This window comes from Phaenicophaeus curvirostris, chromosome 6, assembly GCF_032191515.1.
Source record: "Phaenicophaeus curvirostris isolate KB17595 chromosome 6, BPBGC_Pcur_1.0, whole genome shotgun sequence".
Taxonomy (NCBI): domain Eukaryota; kingdom Metazoa; phylum Chordata; class Aves; order Cuculiformes; family Cuculidae; genus Phaenicophaeus; species Phaenicophaeus curvirostris.
In genome coordinates, this window is record NC_091397.1 from 77,258 (window position 1) to 95,398 (window position 18,141).

The following is an 18,141-nucleotide window of genomic DNA, read 5'->3' on the forward strand; positions in this document are numbered from 1 at the left end:
CAAAGGTCGGGTTGTTCCAGACCATTCACAAACAAAGCAGAGAATAAAATTCGCCCCTGTTTTTCCTGCTTTAAGACATTGCAAGTACATAAACCTTCTATTCTGCCTCATCTTATCTCAAAGGTCTTACCTATGGCTAAAAAGATCTCTTTTTGACTTCCTCACATTGTCCTCCCATGTTTTCCCTCCAGATCACTCACCTCCGAGTGCGGTTCTGGGTGGCCTGCTGCTGCTGCTGCACTTGCTGCTGGACCTGCTGCTGCTGGACCTGTTGTGGGGCAGTGCGCTTCCGAGTTGTCTCCATCACCGTCTGGGGCAGCCCAGGTCGCACTGAGGGGCTTCCAACATACGGGGCACCAGGGGGACCCATGGGAGCCCCCTGATGGGGCATGCGAGCTCCTGATGGCATCCCAGGGCGCTAGAGAAGAGAAGCAAAACAGAAAGAAGAGACAGTTTGGTCCCTGCTTCTTCAGACACAAAGGTATTTGTATGTCACCAGACACCACCTCCTGTAAATTCCCCATTTTGACCATCCCGATACGCACTATGCAGCAACACAGGACCACAGGACCTCTGGATTGGCATTCCCTGGACATCAGGAAGAGGGATTCAGCAACAAAGTAGACAGGAAACAAGGAAGAAAGATACCAGGCTTGGGAAAACACCCAAGTCAGTGCCTTATCCAGGCCAGCTGACAGTAGAAAGCTCTACTTTCTGCCCGAGGAAAGAGCTCCACGGCAGCGATGCACAGTCCAAACAGGAGCAGTTCCCTGCTAACCAGAGCTACGAGCATGCTCACCTCTATGGTGCCTCAGGCTGACCTGCAGGCTGCTTCAACCAGCAGGGAGACTGCAGTGAGCAAAGGTGAGCCATGAAAACACTGATAAAATATCTTTCACCAAGAGTTCTCTCCTTCCCTACATCGGAGAGCTGTGTAAGTTCATAAAGCAACAAAAACCCTTTAAGAAAAGGCCACATCTCTGATCAAGCCTCTAAAATAAAAAGAATGTGCAAGTTTCTCTGCAGTCCCTTTTGGCATTTCAAAGCCCTGGCATGTTCACTTCAGCATGCCCTGGGGGACCGCATGCTCATGCTTACAAGACACACAGTAAACTCAATTCTACACCCAAAAAGTCTATGGCTGACAAGGAAACGTAACCAGTAAAATAATTACCACCTGCAAAATGTGATTTAAGATAGAGAGAAGAGCTTCACTTCATGCTAAAAATTACCAAGATGTTTACTGTATGTCTACATATATGTGAAAATACAAATATAGACGTGCTCTGCAGGCACCTGAACCACTGTATGAGTAAGAATCACACATGAAACCTTCTGAAAGGCAAGTCCCTCTGCAAAGAGGCAATGGCATCTGCTATGGATAAATAATTGGTTAAAGGATAAAAATGAGGAAAAAGTAACTGGTTCTGAAAAGAAAAGGAAGGCACATGTAGAGTTTTGCTGGGACTCATGCTTTTTCACATGGAAAAAAGAGAAAGAGAAACAGCAAAGAAATTACAAAGTTTGTTAGTGACTCTAAGTTATTTGGGCTGGCAAAGAATGAAAGCTGCCTCCAAAGAAAAGCAGAAGGGCTTTATGAGACAGAATGAGCACTTTTAAAGGGAAGATGGAAAGAGGTTTCAGTATATGTACACATTGAAGGGAATTGCATGGGAAAACCCAACTCAGCCGTCACATATTAAGTAATGGGCTCTGAGCTGACTGCTGCCCAACAGGAGCAAGATCTTGATGTCTAAACAAATGCTTCCAGCAAAGAAGCCCAGCACACTGCTCTGTAGAGGTAAAAAAAAAAAGCCATTAAAGAGGAGAAGTGGCAAGGAAGGGAACAGAGAACATCGCTACGCCACTGTGCATGGCTGGCCCATGTGCCGACATCTGCATGCGGCTCTGGTTCCTGCAGCTGTGGCAGCAGAGTGGATCTGGAAAAGGACAAGGAATGGCATGGAAGTGATATAAGATAAGGAACTCATCCACATACATAAATGTAACTATACTATGATTTTCCATCTGGAAAGCGGTGATCCAAGGTAATCTAAGGGGGCATTTGCTGGAGCTCTGCAGAATCAGGAACAGCCTGGAGAGGGCAGTTGGGGATTGACCAGTCCCTGTCCCCTCCTGCCACAGAGGAGGCTATGGGGTCCCAGGTAACCAAAAGGGTTGGTTTGTCCCGCAGCAGGCAGTCAGCCTGTGGAACTCCTTTCCAGAGGGGTGCTAATGACATGGAAAACACACATTGCTCAGGAACTTCTCTGAGTTATTAGCAGTCAAAGGTGGAGGAAATGCTTGGGAGAAGCGCGGCAGTGGTCTCCAGATTGAGGTGTCTGCACTCCAGAGGGGATGCAGGACAGGCCACTGGCGTGGGAGAAATGGGGTTTGTGCTGACAATAAATAAAACAAACAGTTAATTTCATCCTTATCTCATTCTTCTGTAATTTCTAAACATAATTATATTATACTAATACACAATTCTAAATATAATTCGGACCTGTACCTCCAAATTAATCACCCAAATCCACTGTATCCCCCAAAGCCCCAGCTCAGTGCCCTCCCTGATCATCACAAGCCTTGGATATTCCTTGTGCCTGGATGCATGAGGCAAATGGAGAAAGAACAACAGGGAGCAAAAAATCAGCAAAGAACCGATGGCTACAATTGGCAGGGACAGGGAAAAGAAAGAAAGCTGAGGTAGGAGGGAGATCAGCCAGGAAGCTCAGCAGGTGAACTCAGTGAGTATCCATGTCGGAGACCAACTGCAGGTATAGCTGTGGAGCAGGGAAGCAGCAGGAGGCACTAACAAGCTGGACTCAGGCTTTGTGCAGGGCTGGAAAGACCTCCTCCTATAAACAGGGAGCTATGAGAACTGCTGGAGCAGAGTTCCAGCTCTCCATTCCCACGTCCTCACTCCCACCCTCTGACCTAGACAGAGCCAGCAGGACTAAACGGTCCGGAAAAATGCTCCTCACTGCAGCGCGTGCTTGAGAGCTCCCTGATCTCTGTCAATTTGCACACCATGGCTTTCCTCTAGCCAAGAGCGGACTGCTGAGCTCATCAGTCAGCTGGAGATGTCTGGTGGTTGTGCAGGAGACACAAGATCTGGGCGCAGCCATCTCATGTTCATCCCACCTGGAGGCTGTCTCCCCACACAGATCAGACTGCAGGCCCACGTTTCTGCTGCTCTAAAGAACACCTTAAGGTCTGGGGAACAAGGTCAGCAAGTCCAGTCTGCTCTCGATCCAAATCCAACATCTCTGAACCTCCTTTATTAGATACCAAAATAGAGAAACGCAACAAGAGGACAGAACTGAGAGACAGAGACAGGTCATAGAATCACAGAATCATGGAATAGTTTGGGTTAGAATGAACCTCAAACCTCATCCAGTTCCAACCCAACCCTGCCATGGGCAGGGACACGTCCCATTGGATTATGGGGTACAAAGCCCCATCCCACCTGGCCTTGAACACCTCCAGGGATGGGGCAACCACCACTTCTCCGGGCAACCTGGGCCTGGGCCTCCCCACACTCACGGGAAAACGTTTCTCTCTAAGATTCCATTTCAATCTCCCTTCTTTCAGATCAAAACCATTCCCCCTTGTCCTATCCCTGCACTCCCTGATCAAGAGTCCCTCCCCAGCTTTTCTGGTGCCCCTTTTTCTACTGGAAGCTGTTCTAAGGTCTCCCTCGAGCCTTCACTTCTCCAGGCTGCACAACCCCACCTCTCTCAGCCCCTCCTCATTCAGAAGGTGCTCCAGCCTAGAGCACCAGGATGAGCAGAGGCACATGCAATATCACCGTCATCCACCCCATACCTTCACCTCCCTTACCACGTTCCCATCTCCAAGCAGCCCCGTAGATACAACACTGCTCACTGTGCAGCTGCCCCCTCCCTGCCCACCAGCCGCCCAAGATACAGAGATGCCTTCTCCAGCTGAATATTTATAAACACAGAACACAGAAGCAGCACCTTCCCTAACCAAAATGCTGGATTTGCTCTCAAGATACACACGCAGGACTAGCTGGGGACAGAGAATACACTCAGTTTTTCACAATACTGACAGGAAAACCAAGTCATGACACTGGAATATGATAACACTGCAATGTCTTTTGTGAGAGATGGTGGAGGTGCCCCTGCCTGTGGATCAGGATCTGTCTCTCCCCTCCTCCTCAGAGAGATAGAACCGGTCCTGAACAAGTATCATCCATGGTGAAGGCTGCAGTACAACACGTCCTCCTTCCTGGGAAACCACCTACCCCAGGTCCCCAGCTCTGTCCTGCTCATTTTCCTCCATGGATTCTGTCTGCATGTTTTACTCTGCGTGACTTCATACACATTACCACACAGAGGGTAAACCCATCACGGGCCATTGGGAATGAACCAGCTGAAGGGACCACTCTTAAAGCTCCGAGAAGATGAAGCACAGAGCAGAGCTGCTGGCAGAAGCTGGGCAAGGCCAGACAGCAGAAAGACACCCAACTGATATCTCATGGACGTGTGCCGGTCCCTAAGAATTCTGCCAACCGACCACATTCCCACTCACCACCCATCACTACCCAGACTGTGCCTTCTGAAGTCAAGTATGCAGCCAGCACAAACACCACTGTCAGGGCATTCTCACCACCTTCCCTGCCATCTCTCAAAGCCACACATTTGGCTTTCCTACTCTCTACCTTGCTTGACCTTCTGTCAAGCAGAGGACTGCCTCTTCCTGCTCCAGTCTGATGGCTGAAATGAGCCAGCACCAGAGTGCTGCTTTTCTGCATCTCTGCAGGGTCTTTTCTCCAGGGACATCAACATCATCACAGCCAAAATGCCAGTGCAGGACAATGGAGGATTCCTGTTTGGGAATAACAGAGAGGAAAATCACCTGGAGAACAGATAGGTGGAAGGAAAAGAAAGTGTCCAGCAAAGCAAAGCATCCCTTGGGAAGGGATGCAGAGAGGGCACGGAGCCGCTACCAGAGAACACAGCAGTGAACTGCACCGACCATGCATAGACCTTGTCCATCGCAGCAACGCATGGTAGGGCTCTGGCATGCAGGGAGCAGTCACGAGCTTCTTGTTAACAGAAAGCTGATGGATTCGAAGATGAACAACAAGGAGAGAGGAACAGCATCTTTTTTTAACTAGGAAAAGAAGCCACCATTAGCTGACAACATCTCACATCCAGGCATTACAGCAGTTTCTGATTTCTGTAGGCACAAACATAAGGAAGAGGAGATGCCAGTTGCTAGCTGGAAGTACGAATGGATCACTAGGAATATCTGGGACAGTTTGGAATTTAAGGCTGGAGTGATGCCATCTGATGGCAATGGGTTCCTGACCATGTCAATGGTTTCCTAGCTGAAGGTGTTGTTCCAAAATGGAAAAACACAGAGTACATGGAAAAACATTGCAGATGCCTCCTCTCCTTAACTACAGATGTCTCCTCACGTGAGTTCTTTTTTTCATGACTACGAATCTTTCAGAGATTTATTAAGCAGCAACATCTGTATTGCAATTCTTCATGCCTGTCTGCCATATTCACCTTCCTCCATCTCCCAAAAACTCCCACGTCCTAGAGTCAAGGTTCCAGGTTCCACCTCTTTTTAAGAAATGTTCGCAACAATCCAAAAATTTTTACCTTAAAAAACATCCTGTTTACAGAACTGTGAATGGCAACACAAGATGAAGTTCAGCAATCACCCTCCTGTTTCATGCATGTCCATTCATGGATCAGAATAACCAAACCTCAAAAAAAGCACTGGGATGCAACCAAGGAAAAACAAACCAATCCTTGCGACTGAAGCCAGCAAACCCCCTATATTATCTTTCATCATAGAATCATAGAACCATTAAGGTTGGAAAAGACCTCTCAGATGGTTCAGTCCAACCATCAGTCCAACACCACCGTGCTAACTAAGCCATGTCTTGAAGTGCCACATCCACACATTCTGTGAACACCTCAAGGGATGAAGACTCCAACACCACCCTGGGCAGCCTCTTCCAGTGCTTCACCACTCTCTCAGTAAAGAAACTTTTCCTAATATCCAATCTAAACCTTCCCTGGCACAATTTGTTACTTGAAAGAAGCATCCCTCAGCTGGCTTGTTTTAATAGATCTACCAGAATGTATCCCCTGGCTCCAAAAAAAAACCACTGTGTCGGGAAGAGAGGGGTAACATCATTATCTCCCTCACAAGGATGAGACAGCAGCTGACAGGATTGGGTCCTCCTTTATGCGAGATACGCTGCAAAAATTCCCAACACAAAACACTGTGAATGCTGAAAGTTTTTACAGAGGTTCAGGAAGACACCAGCAAGCTCACCTACATAAATAAAGTCCATCTAGAAGTACGATATACTGTGAGCAGCTTTGGGTTGGAAAGTTCCAGAGCTACAAAGCACAAAATCACAGAATCACTAGGTTGGAAAAGACCCACAGGATCATCGAGTCCAACCATTCCTATCAACCACTAAACCATGTCCCTCAGCACCTCATCCACCTGTCTTTTAAATACCTCCAGGGATAGGGACACAACCAACTCCCTGGGCAGCCTGTTTCAGTGCCCAATGACCCTTTCCATGAAAAATTTTTCTCTGATGCCCAGCCTGAACCTCCCCTCGCAGAGCTTGAGGCCACAGAGCATTTGGATGAAGGATGAGAGGTAACAGGTTTTAAGCCAAAAGAGGAAGATTTAGATTAGACATTAGGAAAAAATTCTTTACAGTGAGGGTGGTGAGGCACCAGCACAGGCTGCCCAGAGAAGTCGTGGATGCCCCATCCCTGGCGGTGTTCAAGGCCAGGCTGAATGGGGCTTGGAGCCCCCTGATTCAGTGGGAGGTGTCCCTGCCCACAGCAAGGGGGGCTGGAACTGAATGGGCTTTGTGGTCCATTCCAATGCAGACCATTCTGTGATTCCATGATTCTATGATTCTATGATCATGAGGTTTGTGCTTTGTTCCTACACCTCCATGCAATCTCCCACCACTCCCTGCAGCTGGGGACACTGGGATCAGTGCTCCAGTGTGACTGCTCTCGTATCCCTACAGTAATTCTCCTTGAAACAGTAGAGGAGCAGTTCAAACTCCTCACAGACTATTATGTCTGCACAATTCCATTCATCGCTAGATCCAGGTTTTCTCAAAGAGCACCTCCATTTTTTTTCACAAGCCCGTCTGCCAAACATCACATCAGTCTCTCTTCAAGTCCATCCGGAATTAATAGGATTCTCTTCTCTTCATTACGTGCAAACATTTCTCTGATTGTCAGCCTGCAATGAGTCTGAAGTCAGGAACAGATACAACTTCCATCTCTCCTGGCAGCTTACTTCCATGCTGAATGCTCCGCCATGCTTTCACTGTACCAGTCTTCTGCGTGTGCCTTCCCACTCCGCTTCTTCACCAGGGTAAGGTCCTTAATTTCTCCAGCCTGCCCTACACTCACTCAAACACCTTCTCGTTTAACCCAACAGAAAATACACATGTAGCAAACCCATGGCTCCACTCCAGGACCTGTCCCCTGCCCTCATCCTAGCACAAAACCATGCAGACCACCCTGTGTGAGTGAAGCAGAATAAACCTAACGGCTCAGGAGATTTTTTTCTGGGCCTTTCAACTGTCAGCTGCTTTACGCCCCAGCAAGAGTGTATTTGATAATACAAAATTAGTGTGTATTTGTCATTAGCAAAGTTCTACTTTTTCCGACCCCAATATCATCTTTAACCTTGCTGCTTCCAGAGGTGACCTCTGTAAGCTGGTGACTGGCTGGAAGAAACAACCATGTTTATCTCTTTCAAACAGATCTCCATTCAACCTGGGAAGGTTTTTCATTCTTCCCATTCAAATAAACCAAATATAATTTTTGTAATATACTGAAATGCAAGTCTTTGAGGTCATCCAGTCCTTCCCGTCTCAAAAAGGGATCATCACTATATCCATCACCTTTGATGGACATTCACTTCCTTAACCAGAACTAGAGAGCCTCCCGTGACAGCGATTTCACAGCTTTCCTGACAAGTCTCCATCCTTACATACCATAAATCCCCCAAACACTCACTCACCAAGTCCTCACAGGCCCCTCCTGCCCCCCAGTTGCCCCCCTTTTTATTGTCACACAAATGACCAAAATCAGAAAATCTAGTAAGTACAACCCACGGATTTAAAATTGCTCCCACGTTATCTCTGCCCCATTTCTTATCCAGGAAAACAGTTCTCTTGCTTCCTTAGCACCTGTGGCTGCTGCTATGCATTGGGCAGCCCATGGTCACATCTAAGCCTCTGGAATGGTTATGGTTCATTTAAATCCCAGACATGTATGCGGAGATGCAGGATTGGTGCATCAAATCCACTGCTCATCTCCTTTCCAGATCATGGATGGATCTGTCAGACACTGCACACCCAGCTTGGGGGAAACAGGCTGGTCTCTTTCTCTGCTTTAAAAGCAGACGCAAGTTATTTACCACTGTATTAAATCCTTGTTGGCAGGACGGCACACATTTCCTTCACCGCATGAAATCATAAAATCATGGAACCACTGAGGTTGGAAAAGACCTCTCAGATCATCCAGTCCAACTGTCAGCCCAATTCCACTGTGCCAGCTGAGCCCCATCCCAATGTGTCAAGGCTACATGTTTTGTGAACTCCTCCAGGGATGGCGACTCCACCACTGCCCTGGGCAGCCTCTGCCAGGGCTTTACAACTCCTTCTGTGAAAGAATACTTCCTAATAGTCAGTCTAAACCTCCCCCGGCACAACTTGAGGCCATTTCCTCTAGTCGTATCGCTTGTTACCTGGGAGAAAAGACCAGCATCCACCTCACCATAACCAGCTTTCAGGGAGCTGTAAAGTGATGAGGTCTCCCCTCAGCCTCCTCTTCTCCAGGCTAAACAGCCCCAGCACCCTCAGCCCCTCCCAGAACCCTTGGGCTCCAGCCCTTTCCCCAGCTCCGTTCCCTTCTCCGGATGCACTCCACCCCCTCAAGGTCTTTCTTGTACCGAGGGGCCTAGAACAGAACCCAGGATTCGAGGTGTGGCCTCCTCAGTGCTGAGTCCGGGGAGACGATCCCTTCACTGCTCCTGCTGGCCACACCATTCCTACAAAAATGCCATTTCACAGAACATGGTTTATGTATTTACCATGAAATGCTACAACCAGATTTGAGAGGCAGATAACCAGACAGAGAGACAACAGAGGACAAGCAAAGGGGTCACATAAGTGATGTGCAGGTTTGTGTAAATCACCAGCCTTGATGCGTAACTGACATTAAACTGCAGAGATTAGCAGAAAGTATGAAAAAACACATATTAGCAGAAAATAAATATGAATAAGGACTTGCATTGACAGGAAGAGCTTCCCAAGCACAGCACAGAGGACAAAGAACAAGATCACTGTGGGAAGAGAAGGTGATTGGAACTGACAGCAGGTCTATTGTAAATACAAATATGCCGATGGTTAAGAACAGGACAGACCTTTACAGGTGCATCCAGTGCACAGAAGGCAAGTAGATTGGTTGTGGAAGGAAAATAAAGCAGGAACAGAAAAAAGGACATGGAAGCAGGTTAAAAGGGTCAGAACAAAGGAGAAGAAAATGAAGGTCTCAGCAGCTTCTCACGTGACCCAGGCAAGGTGACAGCACAGGGCACTAAGAGAAGGCTGCTGCAACTGCGTCACGAGAGGAGATACGTCCAGCCAATAACTCTGATGAGATCTGCCCATGGACCTTCCCAAGGCTCCATGGGAACATCCCCATCTGAGTAAGGTGGGAGGGGGAGGGAGAGGAGGGAAGGGAATGAAGAAAAGGGAGGCAAAGGTAACCTCCATTGAAGGCATCCAACTGGCAAGAAGGCTGTGACAGGTCCAGAGGACAGGGGAAGAAAGGAATGACCTGCAGGAAGATTAATAACTTGGATTGGGTCAACAAAATTTAAGGCAAGAGCTGCAGACCCAGAGGGAGATGTCACAGAGGCAGCCTCAAATGCACTACTGAACAGTAGGAAATGCATTGATAATGAGATAAATCAACACAAATAAGGTGATTAAAGCTATACTTATCCATAATACTGCAAGAAAAAGAGCAGAGAGGAACAACAATAAAAAAGGACAAAGTAAAGGATGAAGCCGCTGGGGGAAAACCTAAATTCTCTTTTCCCATAAAGCCAACATGAAAGACCCTGGTGAAAAAGAATAGGAGTAAAAGAACTGGAAAGAAACAAATAACTGGAAGAAAACAAACCTTTTTAAAAGAAGAACTGCTAACCAGAACAGTAACAAACTACCAAGAATTCCAGCTGGAGGAGAACAAAGTGAAGTACTACACTTGAGGTTTTAACTATTGGGAGATTCCATCCTTAAGAGCTATCCATCCCATTTGTCTAGGACAGGCGAGAGAGATGGCACCTTCAAAGCTGTCAACATGGAAACCAAAAAAGCAAGATCCAGTGCTTGAGAGCAAAGGGCAAAATGATCTTAGCGAGTGTGTTTCCAGAAAGATTAAGTGAATCCAGAAGCCAATTGCCCTTAGGAAATGCCACAAAATTATCCCATTCATTTCAAGGTTCATATGGTGAAATATTTTCCCACAATATTCTACCTTTGTTTACCTTGTCCCCCTTAGAAGGGGAGGAAAGAAAAGGAAAAAGCAGCCACCAGGACCAAATCAAATAACTTTATCATAGATAAAATATAAAAATAGTAATTTGAAGAGGAGATTTTCCCTGAGATTACAGCAGAATCTGGCTCCCTCCCAGGAATTCCAGTCAAGTTTGCAAATTTTTCAAGGAATTAATTTGGATGTCAACACATTGCAGAAGGCAATAAAACTGGATACCAGCTCTATGCAAACATGAGGTACCGGCAGTGACAGCACATCCCTGTTCAGTGGGATACGGGACCTGAGGAAAGCAAATGGAGTTAAAATTTTTGAATTGTTTTTAAGTGATGGAAAAGTGACCACCCTAACCTGCAGTTTGGTGAAATTAACCTGAGACCAGGAGGAAACTTCAGAAAAGAACAAACAAGGAAGCAGAAGCAGAACCAAAGGAGATCATCCTGGAGGGAAGGAGAGGATCATAAGCTAAGTGGTCAGGGAACAGAACAATGGCCAAGAAGGCCCAGCCTCGCTAACAGGCAGCAGGAAGGTGACAAAACCGCACAAATTCCAGGCAAACACATAGGTCCAGGTGAGGCCCCACTCCCAGGGCTGGAAAGGCAGACTTTTCCAGCATCCAAATAAGTGATGGAAATTAGTGCTGCTACATTCATTCCAGTATAAATCAAGAACCACCACATTTCAGAGGCCAGCATGCTGCTTTCACAGGAAGTCTGGCCAGACACAGAAGAAGCAAATTCACGTAACTATTTCACGAGGACCAGTGATGCGCAAATTTCAACAGAAACCTTGGAAAATGTAAAAGCATGCTCTCCATCCAGCCCTCCCAGCGTGCCCATGGTTCTGTCCCCAACCACCCTGAGCCCGACGGCCTCAGTGAACCCGTGGCCACACCAAAACCACCACTACGGACCTGCCTGCCTGCTCCTTGGGCAACTCTGTGCACCCAACGTCCACCTGATGCGCTGGTCCCGCCCACTGGCACCACATCACCTGTTTGCTCTGCTCCCAAACACTGGATGCCACCCAAGAGTCCTCAGCCTCGCAAGTCCTACCACACCCAGGATCTGCAGGACACATGCTAGATCCTACATATCTGCAGTAAGCCTGAATTACAGAGACAAATTAGGAACCAGACAGGAGCTCCATGAATTTCTGTGATCTTTGCACAATAACCCCCACATGAAATCTTCAAAAAAAGTGTCAGAGAGGGTGCCAGAATCCTCAGGAGGGAGAACCCCCAGAACTACTGGTATTCAGACAACATCTGCATTCCTTGGGCCTCTTTAAGTCTTCTCCTTGTCAAATTTGTACCAACAGCAGAAATCCAAATGTTCTATGTGGTGACTGCTTGCCACCACCAGAGTCATTTGAAGAACATTCTCTCCCATGGCAGCCAAGCAAAGAGAACATTTCCCCTTAAATGGAGATAACAGATCAGATCCTTAAACAAAAACTGGAAATGTTTTAAGGACCTGAAGGATTAATTTAACTAAGCCTGACACCCTGGAATTCCCTAGTGGGCAAGGTCCCATCACTGCTACAGTTCCGCAGAGCTAATCTCTCCAAGCCCCTGAAAGTCACCTGTTAAGTAGCCAGCAGACACACAAGAGCCAAGATTGGAGACAAGAAGCAGAGGCAGCACCACCAGGCTTCCTCAGGCTTTCACTGGAATTGTTTCTCAAAGCATAAGTTTGATCACAGAACAAAGTGTCCCACAAGCCCATCTGGGTCAGCTCCCCAGCAGATTCTGCACCATGACCAGGCTCGAAAGCACAGCTATTCACCATTCATGGAGAATTAAAGCACAAACCGCAGCAAACATCCCCCCAGACGCAAGCCGACATCGACATCATCAACGAATCCACGCGGGTTCTGGGAGCTTTGCAGACCCCGGTGTCCTCCTGGCACGGCGGCTGCCAGCGCCCCAGGAGCACACGGCAGGAGCTGCTCCAGCCCAGCAGAGCCTCCACCTTCCACTCATCCCTCTATTCAGAGCCAGCCAGCTCACTAACTTTCCCGACTCACCACCCCATGGACCAGAAACTCAAAAAGTTTGCTTTTCGTAGCTTTGCGAGCCCCTCCTGTAACTTCGTCTGTAGCCATCGGGGTCTGCTCAGCCTCTCTCACTCTCTCTCTTCCTCTTTCTTTCCCTTTTCTGCCTTTTTCTCCAACTCTCCCCTCTGAGTCCTGCTGGGCTCTCACACTTCTAATAGCGGAGTGGGGAGGGGGCCCCTTCAGGGCCTTCGCGATGGCCCACGCTGGCGAGGCCGCGGATGCTGCATTCCTCCACCGATAAGCCAGAAATAGTTCCTGCTGCCGGGTGCCGGCTGTTTACTCTGCAGGGACAGAAAATCCAGCGCTTTAAACCTCGCTGTCCAAACAGCGGAGATAAGCAGGAGGCAAACTGAAAACACGATTCGGCTTTTCCCTCTCCTTGAGCTGCTCCAGGGATTGGGAATTCTGGGGCAAGGGGAAGGGGGAGGGGGCAACTCCAGCAGCCGCGGGAACTCGGTGCCTCGCGGAGAGCGTTTTCCCATTAGAAAATGCAGCAGGCGAGCAAGAAGGAACAATGGTTTTCCCTCGCTCCCGCTGCTCCTCCCGCACCGCATTTCCAGGCCTTTTCCCCAGGGACGGGGCCAGTAGCGCACAGCAGCGTTCGCTGGCAGCATTTCCAGCCTGTGAGACTGGGAACCAACCCCTCTGGACAAGAGAGAGAAAGAGGAGGCGGCGGGAGGCTGGGAGCAGGGAGGGACGGTGTGGGAGAGCGACGGGACAGAACGAGTGCGGGTGGAAGGGGCGGGGGGGGCAGCATGGCGGCACGACGCCTGCGGGCTGCTCCGCCATCCTCGGGCTGCGGGGGTCCCACCACGACGGATCCACTGGAGACCCCAGCTGACTGACAGCCGCAGGCGGATCGAGGCCACCACAGCTGCAGTCCCACAGCCGCGGCTCCCCGCGTGCCACACGAAGCCCCGTGGGATAACGCACAACATCTCGGGATGCTGCTGGGAGCAGGGAGCCCACCGGCCATGCGGGAAGGGGGTGGAAAGCGGCAGATCGCCCCCTTCGTGACCATTCGCCGCTGCAGGGGCCCTGGCCGGCCGTGGGCTAGCGCAGCCCGTGGCATGGCGGCCATTCCGCAGCGCCAGCTCCTCCGTCATGGCAGCGCAGGCAGCAGCGGCCGGGGCGGCGATGCGCTCACCGGCGGCTCCTCCTGTGCCTGCGCCTCCGAGAGGCCAAAGCTTCCCAACCTGCCCAACTCCGCAGCACAGCGTTGCCAGGTTACAAGAGGGTTTGTTCCATCCCTCTGCTTGGAACTGGAATTCCTGTCTAGGGGCTGTGGATGTGGGCTACTGAGGCTCCAAACGGGACACAGCCAACAATAACACAGTTCTGCCCTCAGTCGTAGTGAGGACCAAGGCAGGAGAGCCCCAGCATTAGCCAGCAGCAGAGAGCGAGCTGTGAATAGCATCCAGCCCTTTGCACCTGGAGATAAAGGCATCAGCTCCACAGGTTTGGGGGATGACCCCAATCCAAACACTCCTAGGTGGCCACAGGAACCACAGACATTTTGGGAGGGTGAGCAGTGCTATTGGTTCCCCCTCACTTTCCCAGTCCCAGAGAAAGAACACGCCAAGCAAAGCAGCATGGCTTCAATCAATGCCCAGCAGTTCCCGAGGTTACAGCTGATCCATACTGCATAGAATGATAGAATCATCGAATCACAGAATGGTCTGTGAATCAAAGCCCATTCAGTTCCACCCGCTGCCATGGGCAGGGACACCTCCCACTGGATCAGGGGGCTCCAAGCCCCATTCAGCCTGGCCTTGAACACCTCCAGGGATGGGGCAGCCACCACTTCTGGGGCAGCCTGAGCCAGGGCCTCCCCACCCTCCCAGTGAAACATTTCTTCCTAACACCTCATCTCAATATCCTCTCAGGCACCTGCAGTCCAGAACCACATTGCTACCTATCTGACGGAGCTGGCAGCCTCAGCCCAGATGAACTCCATCTTCAGGGTCTTTTCCAACTCAATTGATTCCATGACTTCATATCAGCATGTCTGGCAGCGGAGGCATCTCCAACTTTTTCTTAGCTCCCCCAGAAGCACATGTAAACATTGGCTCCCACCTGGTGAGCCCTTTCCCTGCTCCCAGCAAGATGACAGGCATTTTCTGTAGTGACTGAATGACTGTCAGCTATTGCACTGGCCAGGGCAGCAGTGACATTGGGGTCACCAACACGGGCCTGTTGCCATTCCCATTCCTTAGAGGAACTGTACCCCCACCCTCATGGCACAGTGTGGCTTAATGGGAAGCTTGCAGCCCACTCCAAATCACAGCAACTCACTGCAGAACAGTACAGGCAGGCAGCCAGCTGGACCCAGCCCAGCCCTTACACCCCACATACGGAGGGCAGTGCCCCATGTCCCTACACCCCACACATGGTAGGCAGCACCTACAGCCCAAGCCCTGCACCCCACACACAGAGGGTGGCACCCACAGAAGAGCCCTGTACCCCACACAAGGAGGGCAGCACCCACAGCTGAGCCCTGCATCCCACACATGGAGGGCAGCACCCACAGCTGGGCCCCGCACCCCACAAAGGGAGGGCAGCACCCACAGCTGGGCCCCGCACCCCACACGGAGGGCGGCACCCACAGCTGGGCCCCGCACCCCACACATGGGGGGCGGCACCCACAGCCCGGACGCTGCACTATGCACACGCGGGGCTGTTCTCCCGGACACGGGGCCGCTCCCCTCGGGCTCCGAGCAACGTCGCGGCGCGCGGTCCCCCCTCGCGTCCCCCCGCGCTCCGGCAGCTCCAGCGGCACCGAATGCAGCGCCGCGCCCGGCACGGGCAGGGCGGGCGGCAGCCGCGGCCCCGGGAGGCGGAGGGTGGAGGGACGGGGCGGGCCGAACGTGACCGAGAGCGGCCGAAGAGGGCTGAGCCCGGCCGAGCGGGGCCGAAAGGAGCCGAGCGGGGCCGAAGGGAGCCGAGCGGGGCCGAAGGGAGCCGAGCGGGGCCGAAGGGAGCCGAGCGGGGCCGGAGGGAGCCGAGCGGGGCCGGAGGGAGCCGAGCGGGGCCGGAGGGAGCCGAGCGGGGCCGAAGGGAGCCGAGCGGGGCCGGAGGGAGCCGAGCGGGGCCGGAGGGAGCCGAGCGGGGCCGAAGGGAGCCGAGCGGGGCCGAAGGGAGCCGAGCGGCGCAGCTGCGCATGCATAGCGCAGCTCGCGGGTGGGTCGGGCGCTGCTCAGCGGGGGCGCGCGGGTGGCGGTGGCTTTAACGCCTCCACGTCGCCCGACCCGGCACTGGTCAAAGCCCGTCCAGTCCCACCCGCCTCCATGGGCAGGGACACCTCCCTCTGGATCAGGGGCTCCAAGCCCCATCCAACTGGCCTTGAACCCCTCCAGGGATGGGGCAGCCACCCCTGCTCTGGGCAGCCTGGGCCAGGGCCTCCCCACCCTCACAGCAAAACATTTCTCCCTAGGATCTCATCTCAGCCTCCCCTCTTACAGCTCAAAACCATTCCCCTCGTCCTGTCCCTGCATGCCCTGATCAAGAGCATCCCCCACCAGCTTTCCTGGAGCCCCTTTCCATACTGGAAGCTGCTCTAAAGTCTCCCCAGAGCCTTCTCCAGGCTGCACAACCCCAACTCTCAGCCTCTCCTCGTACAGGAGGTGCTCCAGCCCTCGCATCATCTCCATGGCCGCCTCTGGACTCACTCCAGCAGCTCCATGTCTCTTGCACTGTGAACTGCAGAGCTGCATGTAGGTGGGGGTTTCACCAGAGTGGAGCAGACGGGAGGAATCCTTTCCCTGTGGACAGCAGCCCTTCCCTTCAGCATGTTGAATGCACCACACAGCTTGATGCCATCAGGCAAACTGGCTGGGCATCCCCTGAATCCCATTGTCCATGTCAGTGACAGAGATGTTAAACAGCATCAATTCCAGTACCAACCCCTGTAGTACTTTTGCTTGCACATGGAAAATCTGGCACAAATGGATGGTAGCAGCATTCCCAGCATCACTTCCATGAGACCAGAACCCATTCTCTGCAATTCTTCCACTCCTCGAAAGACTCAAGGAAAACTGGTGCACAATGCATTTGCACAGAAGGGTGAAGGTTGCAGTGCAGGAATGTCTTCTCCCAAATTAAGAGAAAAATAATATAATATAGCTTTAAATTCACTCTTTCTCTATTTTCCCTACAGGTTTTCTCACACGTTTGGAAAAGAAGTGTTTGTGTTCTTTACAGTGCCCGGTTCAGCTCAAGCATTCCCCAGCTACTGGAAGGACCCTGCAGCTCCCAGCCAGCTCTGGTCCAGCTGATGCCAGTGGCACGGGATTGCTCTGCAATGGTATCTCCTTTTGCCAGTGCTTGGAGGCAGTGTGCGCTCTGGGGCCTCTTTTCATAACTCGACTCTCCCTTCATACACTGTTCCCAGCCCATTTTACTTCAAGGGAAGGCAAACATTCGTCCTCCCTACCCTTCAGGGCTCTGAGAGGCCACCTTTTCTCCCACAAGTCTGTGGGGTTTGGGTTTACTTCCATGCTATGAGTCAAGCGTTTCAGATGTTTAAATTATGACAGCCAGGTTAGAGAACATACAAACCAAGGAGCTATTTTAGGAAAAGTGCACCTTTTTGATCTGGGGGCAACTGGAGAAGCACTCAAAGGCACTGGGTGCCCTGAACAGCCATGGTTCCTTGCAGCCAGCTCAGTCAGCAGCATGCTGTTCTCTGGAATTTGAACTATTCCCAAGAGTTCTGGAATGGATGCAATATGGCACAGAAAACCTAGTGGAAACCAGACAGAAAATATCCCAAGATTGAGGCTCTGCTTATTCTTATTGCCTAAAGGAAAGCTGGGGAGGGTCTCTTGATCAGGGACTGTTGGGACAGGACCAGGGGAATGCTTTTCAGCAGAAAAAGGGGAGATTGAGATGAGATCTTAGGGAGAAATGTTTTCTTGTGAGGGTGGGGAGGCTCTGGCACAGGTTGTCCAGAGAAGTCACAGCTGCCCCATCCCAAACCATTCCAGGATTCTCTGATTCTAATGAAATGGCCCCTTGTTCCTGAGTACAGAATAATTCAGTATTCTCATTAACAGTACGGATAATGAACTAGAGAACATGCAGACTGAACTTCCCAGTGACGTAGGGTTTAGAGGCGCTACAGGAATGCTGGGAGAGATAATTAAAGTCCTGAGGAGCTAGAGATGCAGTTTGAAAACCCAGGATGTGGTTCAGTCAAAAGTAGCGCAAAGTTCCACACCAGGATAGAAATCAACAGCTGTGTAAGGAAAAGACAGAGAACAAACAGTTGTCTGGAGAGCATTTTTTTTCCAGGAAAACTCTTTGGGGTTGCTCTAGATGACAGCTGAGTGGGGGTTAACAAAAATGCACTGGCATGAGATCCAGAGACAACACCAGAGGAGCAGTAACCAAACACTGCCCCACACTCAGCCCCTCCTTGCAGCCTCAGCAGCAACAACAACACTCGAGTCTGCTTTGTCTCTTCCATATTTTGCCTCTG

At 50.9% G+C, this 18,141-nt stretch overlaps 1 protein-coding gene across 5 annotated transcripts in view; it reads right to left on the bottom strand.

Annotated features, from left to right (window-relative positions):
• The window catches only part of SMARCD3 (SWI/SNF related BAF chromatin remodeling complex subunit D3), a 69,699-nt gene that overhangs the window by 36,050 nt on the left and 15,508 nt on the right, over positions 1 to 18,141 (bottom strand). Inside the window, exons 1-2 of one of the 5 annotated variants that reach the window (XM_069859096.1) lie at positions 12,633 to 12,803; positions 201 to 418 (exon numbers count right to left, since the gene is read on the bottom strand). In XM_069859096.1, the coding sequence (XP_069715197.1) occupies positions 201 to 418; positions 12,633 to 12,710 (296 nt within the window). In that variant the 5' untranslated portion in view covers positions 12,711 to 12,803. Of the gene's footprint in view, positions 1 to 200; positions 419 to 799; positions 1,073 to 5,639; positions 5,995 to 11,597; positions 11,700 to 12,632; positions 12,804 to 18,141 lie in introns of those variants that run through there. The other 4 variants (XM_069859095.1, XM_069859097.1, XM_069859100.1 and 1 more) reach the window with 4 other exon arrangements.